The sequence below is a fragment of the Stegodyphus dumicola genome, chromosome X1 (genome assembly GCF_044657685.1).
Source record: "Stegodyphus dumicola isolate Sdum_Otavi_A_Nest chromosome X1, ASM4465768v1".
In the NCBI taxonomy this organism is placed as follows: domain Eukaryota; kingdom Metazoa; phylum Arthropoda; class Arachnida; order Araneae; family Eresidae; genus Stegodyphus; species Stegodyphus dumicola.
The window spans coordinates 228,857,368-228,882,971 of NC_140780.1; the positions used below are offsets into that span (position 1 = coordinate 228,857,368).

The following is a 25,604-nucleotide window of genomic DNA, read 5'->3' on the forward strand; positions in this document are numbered from 1 at the left end:
AGCAAACTCCAATTGAGGATGCATCTGTAAAAGCAAATAGAATAATCCATACCCATTTAAAATCGCCCACGATAACCAAATCAGGAAGGACAATTAGAGTTCCTCATTGATTGGACTTGTGAGAACAATGTTTAATTTTTTATTTGCAATACTCAATCCCGAATTTCATATTGCAAGGTGGGAGGATGAACAATATTTTGACTCTAATATTTTTGTTTATATTTTTTTTTGTGACTGCAGCTTCTGAGTAATATTGCACGAGCTTCAAGCAGATGTAATCGTTTTCTTTACTCTATAGGTTTTTTATTCATTATCTGTTCATGTTATTATTATCTCTGTTTTGTAACAGTTTATGTTTCAGAGAATGGCAACATACTATGATGTTCTTTTTAGAGAGTTAGCGTAACTTTTGTTTTCCTCATTTGAGAGTATGAATAAAAGAACTATTTAATTATTGTAGAGTCTTAAATAACTAAAGAGATATAGATAGTTATTTTCGAGTAATAAATAGTTCTTGAGGTCACAAATTTTGTGAGAATTTTTGAACATCTGACGTTCGGCCATACGCATTTCCTTCCTACAAATGGGACACTTAATAATAACTGCTAAGTAAACCTTCATTTACACACCAGTAAATTAATGCTTTTTTCCCTTTCATTCTAAATCATACAGAAACTTCAAATTAATCTTACCACATTCAGCCTTTTTACCGTCTAAACCACAAAATAAGTAATATACTTCCAAACCAACACACACACACACACACACACAAGCCCTTATGAATTTACCGCAATCATGCAACTGATTATGTCATAATAGGGTTTTCATAACATTCAACTACTTAAGCTACCATAAATTAAACAACAACTTGCCGATAAATGAAACAAAACTTCGCAATAATACAAGGGGTACCCTTCTCTCTACTCTAATCAAATACTGTGTTCTCAAATAGTAGGGCTAAGGCCTGGAAGCAGGTCACTGAAAAGTGACAAATACAGGTAATCCAAACTATCAGTTTTCCTACATATAGTATGCATATTTCTTAAAACTATCAGTAATTTTAATTTGTTTTTGAGAATGTTTTAAATATTGAGTTTCACTGCACATTTTCTGAAGTGTTATTTGTCATTGTATTTGAACATCAAACCCTTCTTTGGTTCACAAAGACCAATAAAGTTTCAACAGAAGTCATTATTCTATCAGGACTAATATAATTGTCAGTATCTGCTCTCAAAATTTCAGTATCACTCTCTACCTCTTTTGTTCTTGTGACATTTGAAATGATGTCAGTATCACTCAAGCGCAGAAATCTTGGTTCAGTGAAATTGCGATCAAACCATTCCTCGATGTTTTCTGATCGGCATTTTCAAAGAATTTAACAATTTCAGTTTTTTGGCATACAGCTTCAGTGACTTTTCTCGACTTCTTCACAATTAGATAAACCCTTGATTTCTGTTAGGAAGAATCATTGTCCATGATCATACCAATATTACTGGTTGAACATTCAGCCAAGCTTTTAATGCTACATGCATGGCATCAGATACTGTCAACTTTTTCTGGTACTACATTAAATCATCTTCTTGCTTAGTAAGAGTTATGAGAATGGTAAAGTCGTAATTTTTTGGTTAATGCAAACTTTTGTTTTAATGTTAAATAACTTTGTTGTGTTTGATACTTATAGGGTGATCTTTATTAATTTTTAATTGACAAAATTTAAATAAGCATTTAAAAGATTAAGAAAAAATCTGCAATAGTATAATAATAAATCTAAGAATAAGATCTGCACGAAAATATATATCAAACAAAAAAGATCCCAGTAATTAACTCAAATGATGTTTCTGACTATGCATGTGCAGAATAAGTGAGGTAATTATTGAAACTAAAGACACAATTAAACAGTAGTTAGAGCATGCATGAACTTGTGTGTGTTTTTTATATGTTCTTGTACATAGTGCTGAGTGTGTGTATGCATTAGCATGTATTATGTTTTGAAAGTAATTGATAAAGAAAAATAAAAGTAAGTGAAAGATAAATAGAATTAATGATAAATTCTTAAATGAAACCCATTTCATTTGGCACTCCAAATGGAATTATGAATGTATTCAAATTTTAAGAAGTACCTGGACCATGCTCGACTTTGGTGAACTCTTGCTGAATTTGAGCCTTGCTTCTAGTTAAATATCAAAGCTGGGATGAAGATTATTGGAGTTACGTCCTGAATTCTTAAGATGTGGTTATAAGTTACCTTAGCATTAATCTAAATTATGTATTAATTCATTTGGGATAGCTTATCTTTTTTTTTTTTTTTTTTTTTTTAAATTGTAATTTAGGTGAGCAGCATTTTCTCAGATTTTAATGAAGTGAACTTTTCAGAAAGTCATGAAATGAAGTTTATGTTTTGCATTTCATGACTGAGCATGTTCAGGGAGTGAAAAATAAAACTATGTTATCTTAGCTGCAAGCCTGCTTAAAAAATCAAAACAGCATTCTGCTTTCACTGATAAAATGTGCATTGAAAATAATACAGATCTTTCTCATTACAGGACAGCATGCTCCAAACACTTCTGTACAGAATATTCCATTCTTGCCTGTTGGCCACCATTAAATTAAATGCTTTCTTATTCCTTATAATAATGTTCTTGTTTTGAAAGTATTAGCAATAAAAAATGTCATTTTGTTTCATTCTTTCATTATTGGAATAACTAACCTAGAGATATATTTATTGTATTCAAGAAAAATTATACTGCATTTAAAATGACCTGATGGTAGAAAGTAGCTTTTGTTCCAGATATATCAAACTGACATATTTATCTTTCTAGAAAAAGTTTAATGTGTGTTGCCCTGTTACAAAACAGATGCAGTTATGCAATTCTTTAGTGCAGAAGATTATTCTATAGGTACTGGTCAGAAAGGAATGCATAATTAAAAAAGAATTGTGAATCACCGGAAAATCTTGAGACTGGACATCCAATCATTGTGATAAATTACTGAACTAAAGAAAAATTTAGCAAAGCATGTTTTACATGCCCTCGGATGGTTCATGAATGTTGTTAATAAAACATGCATAGTGATAATTTTAGTTTCTTACATAAGATTTGGTTTATTTGATTATGGCAAAGCATGTGAGGGCTATCTGCCTAATAGGAGGAATGCTTTCGTGGAGGACCTTCGAAGAGAAATTGGCTAGTATACATGTTATGTGTGGGGAAAATCACGAAAATGCCAATGCAGCCATCCCATTCAACAGGATTCCAACCTTGGACCAAACATAAATGTAAAGCTTCATCCATATCCCAAGTAAAAAATCTATAATTGCTTCCCAACATGATCCATTTCTGTATTTGTTTGCATATTATGCCATCATCTTCCACTGACAGTATTCCGTGTTTCATTTGAGACTATAGTTCAAGTCATTCTTTTTCTGTACATGCTTAATTGCCAGCATTAAATGGAAAAGGAAAGTCCAAAAGGGTTATACGGAGATTTGTATTTTTTCAGTGTTTTTCCCATGTTTATGAGAAAAACTGAAAAGAAGATGTGCCTTTGAGATGTCTAACATTAGGTAATTGAATACAGACAAAAATGTAGCTCAGCATTTCTCAAAGTTTTTTGAAGTGGGGACCATTTTATAAATTAGAATGTAATGCAGACTGTCTTAGTATTCTCTTCTTCTAAAGTAGTTTTTTAGCATATGCTACTACCAGTATGCTTGCATTTTTAAAATACAAATTCACTGCCAGATGAGCAGTGAAATGATGGTGAGAAGGACTACAGTTATAGTGCTTTAAATCCCTATTTTGTTGCTAAGAACAGCGTGGGAAATCCATTAATGGAGGAACTGGTAAAATATTTCATAAAATATGCCTTCTGAAAAAAAGTGACGGATGGTTTCCATGTGTAATTTCTAAACTTTGTGATATAAATAGTGAGTAGTCTGAATTTGTTTTTTTTTGGGGGGGGGAGAGGTCTTTTTCAGAAAAGTAAGAGAACCATAAGGGCCAGCTTCGAGAATCTCTTATGGTCCTCCGATTTAGAAATGCTGTTATTGATCGAAAAAAGGTCCATTTGTATTTGTAAGGAAATTTATTTAATGAACAAAGTACTTTATTTTAGTTATAGAATATAAATTAAAATAAATCAGCATAGCAATTACTTCACCCACTCCATTTCTTTTGTCACATTTAAAGTTTTAATTGACACCATAATTTAATGATTTTCATTTTCCAGATTTTTATCACTAAATTTGTGAGTTGCAATGTGTTTAACTTGTATTTTTGTTTGTATTTGGAAAATAATTAAAGGTAGGAATTCCTTTTGCATAAAAAAGGTTGTGTTTTCTTTGGATTAAATATACTAAATTTTGACTTTCCTTAATTGCACAGATGCTGTTACCATATTTTATCCCCTGTTTTAACATCTTATATATATATATATATATTAAGAAGCATTCTTGCTTATTAAGAGAAGGTAGTAAATTCACATGAATTAAATTTTTGCAGTCTACACTTTTTGGGCCATCCTTTTGCATATACTAACAAATTGCTTGGGCATTGAATTATGTAGGCATACCAAATTTCTTCTGGAGTATTGGCGTACACTTTTTGGATGAGGGCTATAGCTGATGTTTTTTCCTTTGATTTGTGCCTCCACATCTCTTTCTTCAGGGCATGCTATAGATTCAAATAGTATTGAGACTGTGTGACCTTGGGACTCCTGCAACATAAGATTCCATTTTAGTCAGAGTAATGATATGTTGTGCCGTTAGGGGCCTTGGAACAATGTTACTGATGGAGCGGATCTTTGTGGACAGAATCATGCACTGAAAGCAGTAAATACTGTTGCGTAACTCCTTGGTACTAATAGCTGGAAGCTTCTTACTGCTCTTGGTTTTTGGGCAAATCATTCATCTGGTTGGTGTATCTGATGTTTCAATATAAGACAATATGATAGCTCATTAAACCCTATAATTAGCTATTTCTTGAAGTTACACATTGCTGTATGCATGTGCTGGGAATTCCAGTAATTTCTAGGAAAATACATGCAGTGTATATCTTGTGACAAGGTCATGAAATGCTGTCTTCCCTACCATTCCTGCAGCTTGGTGTAAGGAAACCAGCTTTCTCAAAATATCTGAGAAATGTTTTAATAGTAGACTGATCACATTCAATTATCAAAAAATCTGCTGCAGAATAAAACCATTTTGTCATTTCTTGTGGATCTTTTATAGCTTTAGCCTTGGTCTTTGTTGTTCTGTTCTTCAAGCTTTAATTATGTGTATAAGGCCTTTGATTTCCTGTTCACATTGGTTGCATGCTCACAGCTATGGAAGATAAAATGCAGCAAAGTTTTCATATACAGGGAGGGAGAACTTGTTGAGAATTGGACACAGATGTATTTACTGTCTGGAGGTTTTTGGAGCATTAGTATTTCCAAAGATATTATGAAATGCCTGCTGTTGCATTTAAATTGATTTTCATTGTAATCATAAAAATATCATAGTTGAAACGAGATACATCATTCATTAATCCAATTTTCATACAACTGCAAACTAGTGCAATTTTCTTAGTAGTTAAATAGTTATGCCTTGGACGTGTGTATATTTTCCAATGTAGCTTCATATATTTATGCAATTTGTATAACATATTTTAGAAATTGAATAGTGGAATATTTATTCTATGCTGTTAGTTACATTATGTCACATCTTCATCTTAAACAGAAATCAAGAGATTATGCTTTTAAGTAAAACCTTCTTTAACCAGGGTTACCAGTTTGAGTAATTTAGTCACACCCATTTGCAGAGGGTTACCTGTTTGAGTAATTTAGTCACACCCATTTGCAGAATAGGCTGACACACCAACTATTTCTAAAGTATCTATGGACATATCAGTTCTGTTTACGCATATGAATTTATGGGCAGTTTCAAATGTGCTGTATTCCTGTTTTTCTTAGAGTTATCATCACTGACATCTTCAACTTTGCTTCTTTCATTCTGATAACTACTATAACTGATAACTGTGGTAGCCTTCCGATTTATTCTTTTCAGCAGTTCTGTCTTTTTTTGAATCCTGTAAAGAATATGGTCTTTTTGTTTCTCATGTGGTTTTTGTGCTTCTGCTTTTTGTGTAGTAATTTATATGCACTTTATTGAAAATAAAATACATGCAGAAACCATGTTTAAACACTTGTAGAAGTCATGTTTGACATGCAGAAACAATGTTTAAACATATGTAGAAATTTTCACAGATGACCCATCTGCTTCATCAGCTGGAGCTGAAGAGATGGTTTTACCAAGTTTACTTTTATTGCTTTTTGCAGGGGATACTGTATTCAGAATCAGTGTCGAGGTATGCGGAATGTCGGAAAAAAGTTTCTTGCAAAACAGTTTTGTGATAACAAGTGCTTCTCTAATTTTTAGGCTGATTTAATGCCAGAGTTTGTAACTGTTTGACTTAAATTTGGAAAATTAATTGTTTTGTTGGAATAGTATGGAATGATAAGGTGTTTCTGCAGGGATCTTTGAAAAATCAGCTGTATGGCTCATAGCAGAGATTGTATTTGATATGCTTAGAAAAGACTTAATTGTTTAAAATCTAATCATGAAAGACATATAAGCAGAAGTGTTCATTCTTTACTTGTGTGTGTACTCTGAGTGAGATTTCAGGAACCTGATATAAATTTATACTATTAATAATACTACTAACATAAGATAGGTTTGAAGGGATATTAGTTACTTTTGAAATTTATTTCAGTTGTAGAAAGTTGTCTAGCTTATTTTTTATCTTAAAACCAAATTCTGATTATATAAGTTTGGGCATGGGATTAAATTTTTTAGTGTAATTCAGCTGAAGTAAAAATTGAGAATGGCATTGGGTTCCATATATATATATATATATACAGATGTTATGGAACTACAGTTGTAAAATTAGAAATGCTATTTTTTAAATTTTTTGCTGTACTGCAGGCTTTTAATAAAATATTTCTGCATTTATGTAAAACTTAAGTTAGTTATAATTAGCCTCACCTTTGGATGAGTGGTTAAGACTGCACAGTGCAATAGTTCGACCTGTGTTTGGGTTCAAGGAAATGGTCTGTTTGCACGATTTTCATTGTTTTTCCCATTTGTAACATGAATACAAGCCATTTCCCTCAGAAAGTCCTTCATGAAGGCATCTCCTTCCTTAGGCAGATAGCCCTTGTATGCTTTTCCATACTTAAATAACCTAATACAAGTTAAGTTTGTATATCGCTTCAATAAGTTTAAATATGAAATCTGATTCTGAATTATTTCATTTTCATTTTTAGGCGTACAATTAGTTAACGGCACAGGAGGATGTGTGAATGGCACAGGAGAATCTGTGAATGGCACAGGAGGATATGTTAATGGCGCAGGAGGAACAAACACTCAGAAGTAAGTACTGCCTTGAAAATCCTTTCACATAAGGACAAATTTTATGCAGTTCTCATTAAAATGGTAAAAGCTATTCAGAATGTTTGGTTTCATCCTTTTGTTGCCATGCAAGAATTTGACTTGACCTTAGGTATTTTTTGCATAAATCTTAAGCATGTGCAAACATTAAATGCTTTTATTTTAATTGTATTAATTATCCCTCTGGCTAAAATCTGTTAGTTTTTCTTTGTGTAGCATTAGAAGGCATAGTTATGCATTAAGTTTGATAGTTTAGGAATACATTCAGGGTTTTTCCAGGTTGTATGACTGTTGCAAATATATAAACTATGCTAAAAATGTGATGATTGTCCTCAGAGTTGATTGTAGCTGTGCAATAAAATTAAAAAACAGTGATTGCTGGCAAAATTTAATGGAATAAAAGTAATGTAAATGGTATTGTTTTAAAAGAAGTAAAATGGCTGTCAACAAAAAGTGAGCTAGTTATTTGGGAAGTTAAAAAGTGTTACTTTGTTCTAGGTATGGTAAATAAGAAAGATGTTAAAACTCAAAATTATATATTTTCTTCTAGAAATAAAGGTTTCTGCCAGAAAACATACTGATAAAATGACTTGGCTTGTCCCTCCAGTACACTCTTGATACCGGGTTGAATCCCCTGGTGGATCCTTCACTGTGAACTATGACACGTGCACCCAGACAGCACTCTCCCGCTTTCTTAGTGGTCATTTAAGAAGCCTTGCATTCCAGAGAGGTAAAAAACACACCCAGTTTGTCCGAAATGTAACAATGAGCAGGCTTCTCCGGCACATATTCTTAGATGTCTGGGTTTGTCCTATGACGATCTGTTTGTTTCTTATGCTAGTCTATGACTTTTTGAAGGTGAATAAACTCGCGGATCTCGTCTAGCAGAAGCTGGGATTTAAGATTAGCAACAACAACAACAACACAGAAATAAAGGTTCAACAATGCATATATTAAACTGCATTAATTCAAATCCTGTTTGAAAAAGTGTGTTCTATATATGAAAGAAATTCTGATCAATAAAAGTACACCCCTTTACAGGATTTTTTGAAATATTAAATGTGATATTGTGAATGTAATGTTAAATGCGTTTGCAATATTTTAAATGCATGTTACATTTACTCTAATTTTAGTGGTAAATTTTATGATGCACCTGTGGGACCTTTAGCACAACGCTTGGCTTCATGTTTTATGGAAGAAACTCCAGATATAGTTGCAAGACTGAGAGGTTATAAGAACAAAGGTAATGAATAAATTATATAACTGAGAAAACATCCTTGTTACTCTTTAGACTTCTGCATGGATTCCTTTTAATGCAACATTATCTTTTGCATGTTCATAGAAGTTCAGGTTTATTTTTATGGCTGTGAACTTAACAATCTTTCTTCATGTTCTTATTTTTTTAATTCCAATATTGTTCTTAGTATGTTTATTGTTAAGCTGAAGTTTGACTCTAGATAGGTATTTAGTAGTTTGAATAGATAGATAGATATAGATATCAAATTTCTTGAATGAAATTAACAGCAGTTATCAGCTTCATTAGAAGAAACGAATAATTTCACTCAAACTTCTTTCCATAAACTGCTGTTTAATTGATTCAACTTATGATGTGTTAGTAACCACTGTTACTAATTATCACTTCATAACTTCAAGAGAATTGGTTGAAAGTATTCAGTCCTAAATTTGCTAGGCACACTGGCCATGTATATATTTTTGCTGTGGAATAATTTTAACAATAAGTAAACTTAAATCTGCTTATTTGAAAATTGCATTTGCACATGCTCTAAAATAACTTATATTAAAGTCTTTTGCAATAACTTTTAATATTTATAAAGAATGTTCTTTTTCTGTTCCATGACAACTTCTTGAAGCTTTAGGCCATATGGCATGGCCTAACAAAAATGCACTTGTTAATATTCAATGAAAATATGCCAAAAGTCATATATAGAATTTAATTTGTATTTATGGTCAAAATATAACCAATATTACTGCTGCCTCTAAACAAGTTACATTTACTTTGTAGTGGAAAAGATATTCATTAGGCAAAAAAATTAACCTTCCACTTTTTAAAAATTCCTATTGTAGCTGCCTCAGTGAACAATATTTTTAGGCAGGGCCCACTCTGAGCATAAATGACATAGGTAGCTGCTTAGGGCACTGCTTTTCGGAGGGCAGGAACTAAGTTTTCACATGTGACTGGTATTAATTATTAATATGTATAATTTATATGGGGCTTCAGTTGCACTAATCTTGTAAGGCCTCAAAGTGGGAATAGGCCCAGTAATTTCAAAACAAAATGCATAAAGTGTAAAAACAGGGTAAAAGTGTAAAAGTGTAAAATAGAAATATCAAGCACAACCACATAGTTAAAGAAAACTAAACCTTATAGCAATAAAAATTATATTCATGTCCAAAATTATCTTTAATGCTTTGAAATCACAGATTTCTCAGAAACAGTGAATTATAATTGATGAATTTGTATGGCATGATACATAACATCATACTGCATAAATACAAAGGGGAAAAACTTAAGATCACTGCATGTGATATAAAACTGTAGTGTGAAACAATAAAAATTGTAATAACACTACAAGAAGAGCTCAGAAATAAAAAATTAACGCTTGTGAATTTAGTGTGGAATGTGATCTTCCCTGACTTTTACACATCACAATGTGTTTTCATGCTGGCAATAAGGTTATTAAGCACAGTTTGGGGAATTCAGTTCCGTTGTTCCAGCAATGTGTTCTTCAGGACATTTATATCTGTACGAGTAGAATGTGTAGATGCTTATGCTTTTCTAAGGTAGCTTCATAAATTCTCTATTAGGTTATGACCAGATTTTACTGACCACGGTATTGGCTCATTCTGTTCATTTTCAATGGGATTTGCTCGATGTGGATGAGCATTATCATCCATAAAGAAAAGTTAGATCCATAAGCTTCTATGAAAAGTCTTGGATAAGGTTCTAAGACCTCATCCCGATATCTCTGGCTGGTCACAGAGCCGTTGTTGAAAATGTGCTTTCAGATGTAAGCACAATTTAGAATAAGATGTTAAACTAAACCTCTGTTCATCAGAGAACACTGGACCATTGGTGTTCAGTGATCCCTCTTTTCCCTGAAAACAGTGAATTACATAACCTTGGCTTTCTGGCCTAAAAGCCTTTTTCATTAAACATTCTGGATAAAGTTTGCCATGGTGCAGCAGGTCCAGTGGCGGCTGCTAGCTCTGTATTAAACTGCCGGGCAGTTGACTTCCTTTTACGGCAAGCAGTTATTGCCAGATACTGGTCCTGAGAAGCAATTGTTTTTCATTTACAACCTTGTCCAGGTCTACAGCAATTTCAGGATTGTCGAGGTAAGTGAAGATTAATGAGGTATTGAATAGCCATTGCTATAAAGAATTAAATTGAGAAGAAAATAGTTTTTACTTTGGATAAAATATTTTGTGATGTCACATATGTTTGTTATCCCTTCAAGACTTTTGAATGAAAATTATGAATATCATTATGATCACAGAGCCATTCATAAGGAAGCATTCATAGTTAAAAGATGAGTATTTTAGAGTTTTATTTTCTTTATTCTTAGGGAAAACAAAACAGGATTTTTAAAGGCTAGGGATTTTGAATTTTTGTAGGTTATTTTAAACGGAATCTCCATGAAAATGTTAAGTACAGTATACTGTCACAAACTTTCCTCACAAGTGCTGCAACTGTTGCCAATTTGTGCAAAGAGTTTTCTAAATAAAAATCATTTAAGTAACTCCTAAAAAGCCACAAATGAGTAATAAATAAAAATCATTTAAGTAGCTTCTAAAAGGTCACAAATGAATATTTTGCATTTAAGAAATTTTTCTGTACTGTCTGTATAGCAGTAACTGGAGCTTTGAAGTACACTGTCTTCTTTCTACAGTAACATCAATGGTTTTGTGAGCATAAAAGCAAAATTTAAAATTATGAAGTATAGTTTTTAATTATTGGAAAAAGTGTATGGTTATTTTATGTATGTAATTTTGACATTTGTTTGTATAACAAGAGCAAAACCTCTTGTGTCCCTGGTAGTGAAGCAATTTTTAAAAATCTTTTAAACAGACTTTTTAAAACTTTATCTTGAACTGATTTTTTTTGCATGTATACTCATTTAATGAAGAAACTAAAAATCTCAGAATTTTACTTTTTTCACCATTTGATAGAGTGGGAAAAACCTTTTAAATGATGTTGAAATGTTTAACGTAATTTCCAATGTCTGAAAAATCATGTGATTGTTTGGACCATTTTCCATCCATTATTTTAAAATTTCAATGTCCAAAAATGTATATTTTATAAAAGCTTGACAGTTTCACAAATAAAACAAAAAAGTTTTGCTTTTTGAAATTATAAATAAGATTCTTATATTTTTTTAAGGGATATCTTGTGTCCAACCTTAAGCAAAAGAGGAAATATCAGTTTCTGCTTGGGTTGGATGTGGTTCACTGGGAAATGTAGTTTGTGACCATGATGTCATTATACATCACAGTATTTTCTGGCTTCCATATAGATTTCTGTAATATTGATTTTATTTATTTACTTCCCTCGCTTTGCTTAGATAATTACTTGCAAAGAAATTAAAGTAGAAGTCTTCTGCCATTTTATGAATTCCATTTGTTCCCCCTTTTTTGTAGATAGATTTTGGATTTTATTTTATTATTCATTTTATTTATTAATCCCAACAGCGAAAGTGTTTAAGCTTAGATTATCAGCACTACTGTTCCTTCTAATCTGCTTGGCGAACATGACGTGTCCTGACTAGACAGCGAGTTTGACTACAAACGTTAAATTACCCTTTATTTTCCATGATATTGCAGGTGCTCTTGCACTTCTGGATACAAAGACCAACCACTTGTGGTCTGAACATAAAAATATAAGAACTACTGACTAACTAAAATTTAAATAAAAGTGAGTACTTTATACAATTGACTAACGCTAAGACTGGCCTTTTAAATTATTATGTATGTAGTATGCAAACTGCGAAAAACTACAATATGACTTTAGCTTTCGAGAGGAATGAAACCTCTGGCCGTAAAGGCAGACAGCAAGTGATGGCAAGCTTGCGTGAAATGCAGTGGCAAGGCGGCTCACTTTCTCTCCATCTAACTCTGCTCTTGGCAAAAAGCCACAACTTAAATACTTAAGCGTTAGCAAGTACAATGTGCATAAAGTTAACGTGTTTATTTTGGCCGGAAGGGGAAAATAAGACAGGGTAGTAAAGTTTTACAATGAAATAAACAGTAAAACTTAAGACCCTTACAAGATTAGCATTTAAAATTATTTGCAATGAAATCTACCATGGCATTTTCCCTGTTTTATAAGTTTATATACATTTTTCTCAGCACTTCAAATTAAAACCTGGTTTTCTTAATTTTATTCAGAAAAATAATGCTATATTCCTTAATGCGAGTTTTAAAGTGCAACATCCAAAACTGTATCTGTTAAAAAGATTTGAAATTTTCACAGGCTATCAAACAAATTCTTCACCCTCTTTTAATGTTTTCCGGAACGCTACCTTTTAAAGTCAGAGTATTGATTTAAAAAAAGGTAGGCAGTCTAATTAGCCCTAGAGGAGTACACAAGTAAAATTTTGTGAAGATAGCACTTATCTTTTAATTCTGTTGGTGGGCCCAAAGTGGGCACACTGATTGAATAGGGCTTCAAAAAGAGTTCTGAAACGAGCATTGTTATCAATGAACTGACCGATGAACAAAGAAACAAAGAATACAGACTCAGTTGTACTAGATTATCGGTGAGCCGGTCTGCGCACACCTAGGATTCGCCGTTTGATTTTAGGCAAGATTTCAAGGTAAAAATTTAAAACTAATATAGAGTAAGGAGATTAGCATACAGCCAAAAAAAAAAAAAAAAAAAAAAACATAGAAATTTCTTTTCAAACAATTCCTTTTATACCCTAAAAAAAATCTGGAAGATTTCTTTGAAAAATGAGGGTCTTAAAAAACTAAACATGGTTAAAACATATGAAGTGGTTTGGTTGAGTTGCCATCTACTATAAATAAAGAATTCATAGTAACCTATAGTAACGTATAAATCCTTTTACATTCAATGTCAGACACACTGTGCCGCAAAGAGTTAAACTTAGAAGGTAAGATCTAGTCTTCTTTCCTGATATAAAATGCTATTAGACATACTTCAGAATCTCTGTAGCAACTTATCACCAAGACTCAAAGATGAATACAACAAGGGAATGGTATAAAAAACCCTTTTATTGAAATCATTTATTTACAGATGGCACCACAGTCTTTGTGCTTAGAAATCCATCATCCACTTGTGATAAAGCTAAAGATAAGTTAATAGTTCAAGACTACACAAATTAATTTAATCCGGCCGGTTGACTCAGAAGCCTATACTGGCATGAAAATAACTTTGGCACCAAGAATGTGAAGCCGTGATTCAAAATTTGAACAGCTAGTAAAAGTAATGTGCACAGTCAATAGTGAAAACACGCTCTGACTAACCTTTTCAGTACTTCAGTTTAAATATACTTTCATTCACCCTGACTCATTTACATCCTAGCAAGGGAAAACATAAAGAACGGAAAAGGCTAACGAATTAAAATAACCATTAGTTAAACATAATATACCTCATGTGTTAAAAACAGATTTATTAGACAATTTTTCTAAAATTGTTTAACTTTAAACTAAAAGTTTGCATGGCCAATCTTGGAACTGGTATGTATAACTCTCTAGACTGAATGCATGCCAGATATATTAATTTATCTACTAAAAAAAAATATTTGCTGAAGGTGGAGCTTCAGTTGTCCTTGGCAGAATAAACTAACTAGAAGGACTTAAAATTCAGGAACTGGGTAGCACAAAGGTGACTGGCAAGAAAACTGTAGTAATAATGCATTATTAAATATAGACAGAATGCGTATACATCATCCAAGATAGTCTAAGAAAATATGTTAAATTTTTATTGCAAGTAATGTACATAATTTTTAATGATAGAAATAATGTACGTTAGCCTCCTAAGATCAAATATGTTAACTTTTTATTGTAGATAATGTGCGTAAATTTTAATGTTAGAAATAATGTACTTCATTGTAAGATTGTAAATAATAACAGAATTGAAGTAAAAGTCTGTATATTGCTGAAAAACGACTTTCCGGTTTAGTTGTTTGATTGATAACTTGAAAAGCCATAAAATAAAACAAATAAAGTTGTTAAAAAATAAGCTTTTATTTAAAACTCATAACATAATTAATGAACTAAAAGACTAAAAATAATTTATCATATAGTTTAATAAGAACAGAATATTAGATAATTCTCTTTGTAAAATTCCTCCACCATTTTATATTACAAATAAAAAAAGTCTGGGTCTTAAATAATGAAATCTACTCACTTAATTGCACTGTCAAGCCATCATAAAAGTATAAGCTATTCGCTCTATTAATCTGTCAAGATCATCCCTCAAAGAGATTTTTTTTCCTTTTTCCTTCTGTGAACTGCAGATATTGAATCGGTGGATAAAGGGAGTACGGCTGTATCCATATTTATAGATATAAATTTATTTATAGATATAATATATTTATAGATATAATATATTTATAGATATAAATATACCTGTATATATTTTTTATATATAGAGCATAACACTTGAAATAGCAAAAATATAGTGTAATTAACATGCAGATTCATTAAGTAGATAAAAGTTGTACAGCAAGTGCTCTTCCACTGAAGAAAATAGCAGAAACTAGGTTAGCATAAGTTTGAAGTCTCTTAACTGAATTTACATTTAGCACAAACTTTAAACTTTTTGCCAAACATGCAAATTACTACTACAAAACTGCTGTTATGATTTTTATAACAACTGCCATTTAAATGTTGAAATGACCTGTAGGAAATGATTATATCAGCCCAGAAAATTCCAATTTTGTATAAAAAACATGTTAGTGCAGTCATATGGCTTTTGCAAGTATCGTTGAGACGAAAAAAGTGCTGGCTGTGTAGTGGGTTTGCGTAATGGATGACCGCTATTAAAATTTATCTGCACTAGAATGAATCTTGTACTTTTTCAACTGACACTTCTCTATGGTGAATGAAACAACACTAGTTTTGATTCCGGCTTTATTCATTTGTAGATATAAATAGAATTTTTTCTGTAATAAACAAGCACTCAGATGTTTATAGGTTAGTGAAAGATATTAGCAAGACATAGCAAGAAAAACTCACGCAATTTGAATAATTTTTCAGATTTTTTATGAAAAATGTGTTATAAAGAGGTGTCAGGAAAAGTTGGTATTGCAGCTTTTTAGATACACTTTCAAAAAGAAAAAAAAAATTATAATGTGTGTTGTTGCCTCTGACAAAATGCAAACTTTAAACAATTTTCCATACTGAGCATAAGATTGTCCAGGAATTCCTGCAATAAATAAGTGTACTCATGTGGAATCATACTTTGAACTTATTGGAGAGTACCAAGTGGAGGGCTACAGATATGCAGGTGGGCAACCTGTTGCATTCACATGTTTTGTTGGGTTTAAATCAAGAGAATATGCATTTCACATCATTCATTAGGTTTCTTGGCCACTAGTGCAGCACAGTGGGGACAACCATTATTGCCACATAGGAGGAAGTTATTACCAAAGTGCAAACATAAACGTCGTGCATAAGGATGAAGAGCCCCCCATCTCTGTAAATTTCAGCATTTATATTTGCACTTGTAGAAGTATGTAGGACAGTGAATCCATTCAAAATGTTGCCCACCCATATCATGATTCCATTACCTTTGTATCAATGTCTTTGACAGATGTTATGTTTTTCAGACTTGCAGTGTCTGGTTAACTCCCTCCAGTTTGTAACTTGGGTAGAAACATTCTGCTAACTAAGACAAGACTGATCAGTGAAGAAACCTTGGATCTACTTTGTGATATTTTAATCATGATGATATCTGCACCAATGTAGCTAGGAGCATTTCACAGCCTGACGTAGTAGGACACAAATTCGGAGTTCCCTTGAATACAGCTCTCTTTTTATGCAACTTGTGACTCACAGTATATCTGGATAGCTGAGATCTTGTCAGTGCAGTGAATGGCATTGTAATCTGGGCTGAAAGTCAGTTGTCTGTTTCTTTTGGAATTCATTACCAAATAAGTGTTGAGATCCGGTTATGGCATGTTTTTGATCTTCAGCTGGTTGTCTGCATTCATCAACTGTGTTTTTAAGCAGTTTGCAGATTCTTGATGTGCTTTTTGCAGATCCTTACAGACCTGTGTTAGTGTTGGTCCTGCTTCTGTTCTCCCAATCGCATGCAATCTCTCATGTGGCTTCTGAATTACATGCTGCACCTTTCACATGCAAAAGCTTTATCTGGCTACTCATACAATCCTTGAAATGAGAATTTATGGTGCAAAAATTTGCATATATATGTGTAGTGGAGATGAGTCCCACTGACCTTAACCACTTAAATGTTTCATTTTTCTTCCGGAATTCGATCTAAAAAATGCCAAATTTTTTTATAGTATTTTTGTTTCTTTTTTATTGTATTATATTTGTAAGTAGGAAAATGTTATTAATATTAACATATGTAATATTTTTAAACATTTAAAACGAAATTTGTAGCAAATAAAATACTTCCCTTGAAGTTGTCTTTTCTTTGTATGTGAGTGGCTAACAGGGAAGTTGCATTTATGGTTGTGTATATAAAAAAATGCAATTATTTAACAATTATGCTCAGTTACATTTAATCAGCCTTTGATTTCCAAAGGTCTCATTATTGTGATATATCTTAAAGCAAGGTGAGAGGCACAATCGAAGTAAAAATACCCTGCTGTGAACTGTTATAATTCTTTTGTTATTGTCATTGTACTTCAGGGAAAACAAATCAACACCATGTTGTTGGATCTTAGGTTTTTTTTTTTTTTTTTTTTTTCACCCCCTGTAGAAAAAATTACCTCTAAAAATTTCTTTCTGTTAGTCTTATTGGAGCTGATAAACACCGTGAATACCTTTCCTTTACCTTCTTCTGCATTGCTTTTCAGGCAGTCAAACGATAATATCCAATAAAACTCTAACCTAAACTGCCATGTGTTTTGTACTAATACTGATCATCTAGAGGACTTTCGCTACTCCCAGACCAATTTACAGACATTGCAGATTCTGATACCAAATCATTGTCTGAAATGCAAGAAATTGTCTTCATACATTCTGAATCAGCCATTATTTTATGGTAAAACACAGTTTTACGTTCTTATTCTTTAAAAAAGTTATCAAACCAACAGTAAAATACACGTGAAAAGTCATGAACTGTAAGATAAAAAGTTGCTAAGTCATGCAAATTATGTGAGGCTACTTAGTGAATATCTATGCCAACACATGATAGATTTGATACTAAAAATAGAATGTATATTGACAAAACAGTAAGAACAGCAGAGAAATATGATTGCCCATGCGGAAAGTGGGCAAATCAGTAAAGATCCAAAAGCAACACTTGTTCTTTTTCATTGCCAAAATGGGCAAGTGGTTAAGCAACAAACTAACTACCTTTTTTGGCATTCACTAAACAGAGTTAGCATAAAGCACTTTTTTACAGCTTTTCCTTTTATTTTTGCTACTAGTGTATTACTTCTGCCAGTGCTCATGATCATAGAGTATGTTGTTGGATTTAGCTATGCATGATTGGATTATGTCTCTTCATGATTGAATGAACTGTGATGAATGTGATATTCATATTGTTGAAGAGAAGTTTGTGGTTTTTGTACTGCAAATAAGTTTATGCAATCTCTTATAAATGATAACAGTGAAATTCATCTACGGAGTGGAATGAATGAAATGCAGTCTGGAAATTCACTTCTTCATGCAATCTGTGGTGACCATTGAAACTATTTTAGCAACAGTAGTTACTGTTTATAAAATAGTTTCTGAATAGTTTCAAGAGCATAGTTTCTTTTACTGAATTGATACATGATTATTAAGCTGCATTTGTTGTTATAAGGTGTTCAGAATTAGCGTCAAAGATTATGAAAGCAATACTTTGAGGGGTGTTTAAACTTTGTAACTTCTCCCGAATGTGTGTAAGCTACCCATTACCTGCTCCCACTTACACGATAGAATCATTTTTTCATAACTATCTTGAATTTTTAGAAGAAACATTGCTGATTCATTTCATCCAAATAATTTAAGGCTGCTCTGAAGTTGTCACAGTGTGCTTAGAACTTCAGAGTTTGGTGAAACTAGCAATATCCTGGAACCTTTTTATAGTTACTGCAACAATTTCAAAGAAATGTTAGTCTTATCATAGGTGTAGTTTCAAAAAAGAGTTTTTAAAGACTCCACTTTATCAAAGTAGATAGAATATATTTCATTCATTGATTTGGAAGCAATAAAATTTAGTTTTCTGGATCTTTTACTTTCTAATTTATGAATTCTCTCATAAGTCAATGGCTGAATGGTTAAAACTGCTAAGCATTAAATATTCAACTCAGCTTTGAATACGATTGAGCAGGTTGACTGCATAAGTGTTTTCATGATTTTCCCTATATGTATCATTAATACAAACCAGTTTCCCTTTGAAGATCTTCCATGAAAGCTTCATTTCCCTCAGAGCAATAGTCGGCATGTTAAGATAAATAAAAGAGCAACAATATCTTTCAGTGACCTCATTTTTACATCTTTTGGACTTATTGTGTAGCCTACTCTTTGATTATATATGTACAATTTTTTATACATTTTAGTGGTATAGTGTGCTACTTACAGTTATGCAGTACAAAGTCTGAGATCCGAACTTGCCGGGACTTCGGCAATTCCGGATTTGGGATTTTTCCATATATTAGATCAACAGTTTAAAATTAGTAAGATGGCATGTAGAAATTATAAAATTTAAATATGAAATCGTGATTTATGAAATAATGAAGCTTTTATGATCTAAAAAGCAACAAAATTTACAAAAAAAAAAAAAAAAAAAAAAAACTTAATATTTATTTGTTTACTTTAGGTAACATTTCTTTCAATGCAAGTTGTTTAAGTTGCTTCTTTTTTGTGTTAATACTTTCTCTTTAATTCTGTAGATATTCTGTAGATAACACTCTACATTCTGTACATTCAACATTCATTACATTCTGTAGATAATTTCTTGTTAATTACATTGCTGCAGTCCTGTAATTGCTGTGTCGAGAATTCCAACTAACTTGTCAATCAAAATTTTTTCATTTTCAGTGACCTCTTTGTCATCTGTCACTTTTTTCTCTATCTGTAATGGTATTTTCTGGATCTAGGACTATACTACAGATTTTGCCGTACATTAACTGATTGATGATTGGAGCAGTGTCATCGCAATGAAAAACTTCTGTTATATCGTGTTCATTTGTTACCGCTTCTCTACATTTCTTTACGAAATCCACTAATTGGAAAATTTCACCTTATGTTTGTGATATTCAAAAACCTTTGCATTCGCAGCTATCATATTCATCATCCTCACCATGAAATATGGTAGCTGGCCATAAATTATGTCAAGCATTTTTAAAGTATTTGGAGGCACATCTTCCCATGATCTTGCAATCCTCCATAAAGCAGATTTTATGTTAAAATATTTCAAAAATTCTTGAATAGTCTTGCCATGATTCAAGAAATTTAACATGGCTTTTAAAAATTCTACTTTATATTTGCATTTCAGTGCATGCACTATTCCGATATCCATAGGCTGAATGATGAATGTACAATTTGGAGGACCGAATAATACAGATACATGATCTCTCATTAAAACTTTAGGTGAAGTATGCTGTATAGTTGCCTACAATCAGGACAATTTTTATGTTATCAGGTAAACCAACTGAATTCTGCCGAGCCTCGAGTATGAAATGATTTTTAAACCAATCCTTCATTAACACTTGGGCTGTTTTATTTACACAATATATATTGGGGAAAATGTTTACTCCTTTAAATGTACGAGGTCATGTATTATTTTCATAAAGTTTACACTTTATGCAACATTTGCTAATTTATACTAAATTATTGTTTCTTCAATAACGAGGTATTCGTTAGTGCCAAAGTGAAATTAAAAATCGGGACTGTCCACGGGGAAGAAAATCAAATGCATATGCGTAAAGTATACAAAAAAAAAAAAAAAAAAAAAAAAAAAAAGAGTTTGGGGGTTTTGAAGCCTGAATTTTAGATCATTCCGGATATTGGATGTCCAGATATCAAACTTTGTAATATATATAAAAAGTTAATAAAATCCTTGTGTTTCAGCAGAAATAAAATTCATTATGTTGATTTCTGTTCTGAAATTTGTTTCTTATCTAAGAACATAGACTGCAACTACTATGGATTCTCTGTAATTTCTGTGTAAATAACCAAACCACAAATTTTATTGAAAGTGGGACAAAGTAAATGGTACGCAAAATGGAAGCTTGCTTATCTAATGGTTAGTGAAATACTCATTACATCATATATCACATGTTAAGATGATGATCTTGCTGGTTTTGAAGAGTAGCCAATCATAGGTCTGTGAATTTGAATCCTTTTTCTTTCCAGTCGACCTCTTTACACTGGAAGGCTCGTTTATTGTGCAGGTCCTATTCGATTACGTCATATTAAGAAAGCATAGCTTGTGCTGCTTTTGAGTCATAGTTAAAGTAGGAAAGCCTCAAAATAAGAGGCTAAAATATTGAGCTAGATATTTAAAGACTCATATTCTACAGAATTTACATGCATTAAAGTATCTAAAGTTTATGCAAATGATGCTTTTGCAGAAAGATTTTTCAGTTGCACACAATTTAAAATGTGAATGCATTTTCTCAAAGGCATAGAAAAATCAGTGCTGTAAAATCAAAAGAAATACCGAATTTCTTGATGGAAAAATACAATGAAATGGTAAGTAAAAGCTAAGTGATATTTAATTCAGTTTTTAACTGAAATGCAACCTTCTGATTTCAGTTTCAGACCATTCAGAAAAGCTTTTTTAAGTGCGATATTGATTCTGCCATAGCGACGAAAAAAACTCATTCAAACGCAACATGTGAAATAATTTTTTCTGTTATGTAAAATAAGAAAGAAAGAAAATGGGACAGAATTTCGACCAAACTCTAAACCCATTCTTATTGAAAAGGTAAACATTGAAAGGTAAACAAATGAAGGATTGTGTTACAGAAAAAGATTATCTGATTCAGAATTTAAGCTTGCTAACTTAAGCTACTTATAAATCTTTGCATTCGTAACTTTTAAATGAATTATAAGTATTTTTGTTGATAATTATATGTACATATCTTGTCTGTCAATTTTTTAAAAATTTCCCTGTAAAAATCAGACTTTAAAAATCTGATAGATTTATGGATGGATTTAAATTACGGTTTATGGATTCTAATTTCCTGTATGATTATTTGTGATTTAACCCTTTCAGTCCTAATGGGCACATACATCCCAGAGATTAGTTTTTATGGCTTTATTGGGTAAATAAAACCCGCTTTTATTTTATTATTTTATTTATTTATTTTTTTTTTTAATTTTTATTTTTATTTTTATTTTTTTTTACATTTGCAGTGTTTTTAAGAAATTAGGGAACAAATATATGACTAAAGAAACCTGGCAACACTTTTATATTGCAAATGGTGCACTTTAAGTTTTTGGGCACGCCAATTACTTAAATTTCGATTTGTCTATATTTTTTAACTTTAAAATGCAGTTATATCTAAGGCATGCTTAGTATGAAATAGTTCTTATTGTTCTTATAAAGTAGTAATTTAACTCTTTTCATGTCAGATTTAAGAAATTTTTAATAAATTCTTTTTGTGGGATGTATTGTCCCAATTGTATTGAACAGTGGCTTAGTATGTCCCATCAGTAATCAAATTACTACATGCTGATATATTATGTTTATGAAACATATATGAAAATTTTTGTTGTATATGAACTGGTGCATGTGGCAGAGTTTACGTTTTGTAATTTTCACATTATATATTACCACAAATTTTAGTTTTGTTTTCCGAGAAAAGGTAATAGCCTAGATGATTGGGACAAATAGTCCCAGTTGACAATATTATTGGGACATATTGTCCCAGGAGATCTCCAGGAAATGGGAAAAGTTAAAAACTCTAAACTCATATTACGCTTTTAGTATGTCAACATTAAATTAAACTACTTTTCATATTTAAATTTTAATCATGCAAAAGTTGGATCGAAACTGTTAAATATTGCCATAAATGATATATTAGTAGTCATAGTGATATTTCTGGATGAATGATGTAACAGCGTGGACAATCACGGCAAAGCTGGGATTTAGCTATGATACTGTGCAGCATATCATTTCTAATGTGTTACAATATTCCAATGTGTGTGCCTGCTAGGTACCATCTATGTTATCAATGGAGCAGAAAGCCCCATGAATGATGTGCAGTCTCACAATTCTTCGGCTTGACTATTCTAATAGCCAGTGCTTTATTCATCATATCATTATTGCAGATGAAACCTGGCTTCATTATTTCATCCCTTCAACCAAAAGAGCCACTATGGAGTATAAACATGCTGGATCACCAGAAACAAAAAAAAACAAAAACAAAAAAAAAATAAATAAAGTTACACCGTCTGCTTGTAAAGTTATGTAAACCATATTCTGGGATTCTTGTGGTGTTATCCTGGTCGAGTATCTGGAACATGTCCATACCATTAACTGCTGATCATTATTATGCTACTTTGGTTATGTGAAGGTTATATGAAGCCATTTGACGCAAGCACTCTGTCATGTTAAGTGATTGTGTCATCATCTTGCATGATGATGCCCGGCCCCATACTGGTCGCCAAACTTTAGAATTGCTGCAAAAGTTGAAGTGGGAAGTCTGAAGTCACCATCCTGTATAGCCTAGATTTAGCACCCAATGACCATTTCATTTTTCTGAAGTTGGAGGAACATTTATCTGGAATGAGGTTCTCTTCAGGCTGTGATGTGAAAACAGCTACTGAGAACTAGCTCAGTGGGCAGGGACGTGATTTCTACCCAACCAGGCTAAACAAGTTCGTACTGCATTCGGATGCCTAAATATAAAATATGAAAAGTGTATAAAAGTATAAATGCTTAAATAGATTTGGTGATTATGGGGAAAAATGATAGGCAAGTTTGCCTCTTAACTTCCTTTTCTATTTTCTGTCTATTGTTAATAAATAATTTTGATTACCTTTGTAACTTTTTTGTTGGATCCACCCTTGTATTTAACTTCATTTTGAATTATGTATAAATTTGTTAGTTATTTTTAGAATATTTTTAGATTTTGTGCTTATTTAAGTTAATGCAAATAAGCTGCAAGTGTATCATTTAGTGAATGAGTTGAGAGCTTGGACAATTTTGATGAGTTAATTGCTTTCAGTTATCTCTCTGGCAGATGCTAGATTATTTTGCCACCTGATGCAGAAGTGGTGTAACCAGTTTCAGATTATCACCGTGGATACACAGTATAGTTAGTTACATTAAGCAGAACTTTTTTCTGGTCTGCAAAGTGTTAAATTATTAAATCAATTAAACCTTGTATCTCTCTGGTTACATTATAAATTTGTTGCTAATTTTTTAACTTTTGTTTTATGATTCATTGATTCCTTTTTAGCTTTTCTTATTGAGATTAGAAACATTATTGTTTTATCAATCGAATGTGATGACCATTTTTAAGGGCCATTACATTTATTGCTCTGCTTTTGGCTTGGCTAATAGCCATTTAGTTATTTCTCTGAGTGTTGTCATTCTAGTCATAACATCCTTCAGTTAGTTTTGAATTTTAATTGTAGCTGCTTAATAAACTGAGGAGTTTAAGGGTACTTTGTAATAATTTATATTTTATAAATAAATTTATATATCAGAGTAATATTGTTTATGATATAAATAATAGTTTACATAACTTGTGTCCACTTGATAAATTTTATGAACATTTGCATCATCATTGTTATTAATAAAAGATATATCTGTATGAGTACAAAATAATCATTCCTTAAAAATATGCTTTTAAAGCATTTTGTTCTCTCTTTTTTTTTGTCTGTTTGTTAAATTTCTTTTATATTTCTGTTGTAATAAAGAGATGCTATTCATATTAAATATATCATCTTTTAGCTCCACCTAAGGTACTTATTCCACCAAATCCTGAGTTTGTAACATGTTTTAATCTACCTCCTACAATTGAGTCTGCTGAAGAACTTGATGACAGAATTAAAAAGAAGCTGTTTAAATTGGGTAATATGAATTTCCATGTAACTTCTTGAATATAATTTCTTTAAGTTGTAATGATTAAAGCATGACAGGTGGAGAATAAGATTTTTATTGGATTAAAACTGTTTTCTTGTGTAATTAATCAAGCTGATATAACAGGTTAGAAATTATATAATTATAGCCTATGCTTCTTATGATTCAATGTAAGTCAGTGTCTTCTTTTCAAGAAAAATTTAAGTATGAATATGGTTTAGTGGATTTTGTAGCTGTTGTGAAGAAAGGTTGTGCACACACTTTTTGAAAACTTTTTTTTTATTTGCCTTATTTTTTACATTTTCAGATATCTTGCTTTTTATTTTGAAACTATTTGCAACAGTGCTGAGTTAAGTGACAGGCTGTACAAGAGGTCTCCTGTGACCTTAATAGGGTACGAGATGTGTTAAAAACTTTATTTAGGTAAATTTTTGATTCAGGGTATGATTAGCTAGGGTGAGTCACTAGAGTGATGTGCAGGAATATCACTTGTAAAGTTGCTTTTACTGCATATTTGTGTTTCACTGAATCTTATATTCTGCATTCCAAGACTAGACAGAAAACATTTTGCTGATGGTTATGAGGTCCAAATATTGCATCATTTTGTGTATTGGACATCCCTATTCCCGTCCAATAATTTTCTGCAATGCAGAAATGACTGTCCTTCCTCCGTTAAAAGAGAATACTTGTATATATGTATGTACTGTTAGGAGAACTGGTTTTCTGCAGTTTTTGTATGTTCAGCTTAATTTTCTCATTGTTTTATGCAATTCGGATAGATGTTATTGGCAAACCTTCTGATTAAGTAACTGATATTCAGCTCTGACCTCAAAGAAAATATATCTCTGCAGGCAAACCTTGTATAACATATTTTAAAAAAAAAGAAAAAAAAAATGTTATTGTTTGTGTGCAATGATAAAAATGGAATGAGCAAAATCAATGGAAGATGAAACTAGATATTTATCTCATCAGCGATTA

At 31.9% G+C, this 25,604-nt stretch overlaps 1 protein-coding gene across 2 annotated transcripts in view; it reads left to right on the forward strand.

Moving 5' to 3' along the window:
- The window catches only part of LOC118201737 (transcriptional adapter 3-like), a 127,018-nt gene that overhangs the window by 71,985 nt on the left and 29,429 nt on the right, over positions 1 to 25,604 (forward strand). For both annotated transcript variants that reach the window (XM_035373886.2, XM_035373885.2), the window contains 3 exons: positions 7,303 to 7,408; positions 8,560 to 8,669; positions 24,498 to 24,617. In XM_035373886.2, coding sequence (XP_035229777.1) covers positions 7,303 to 7,408; positions 8,560 to 8,669; positions 24,498 to 24,617 — 336 coding nt within the window. The remainder of the gene's footprint in view (positions 1 to 7,302; positions 7,409 to 8,559; positions 8,670 to 24,497; positions 24,618 to 25,604) is intronic.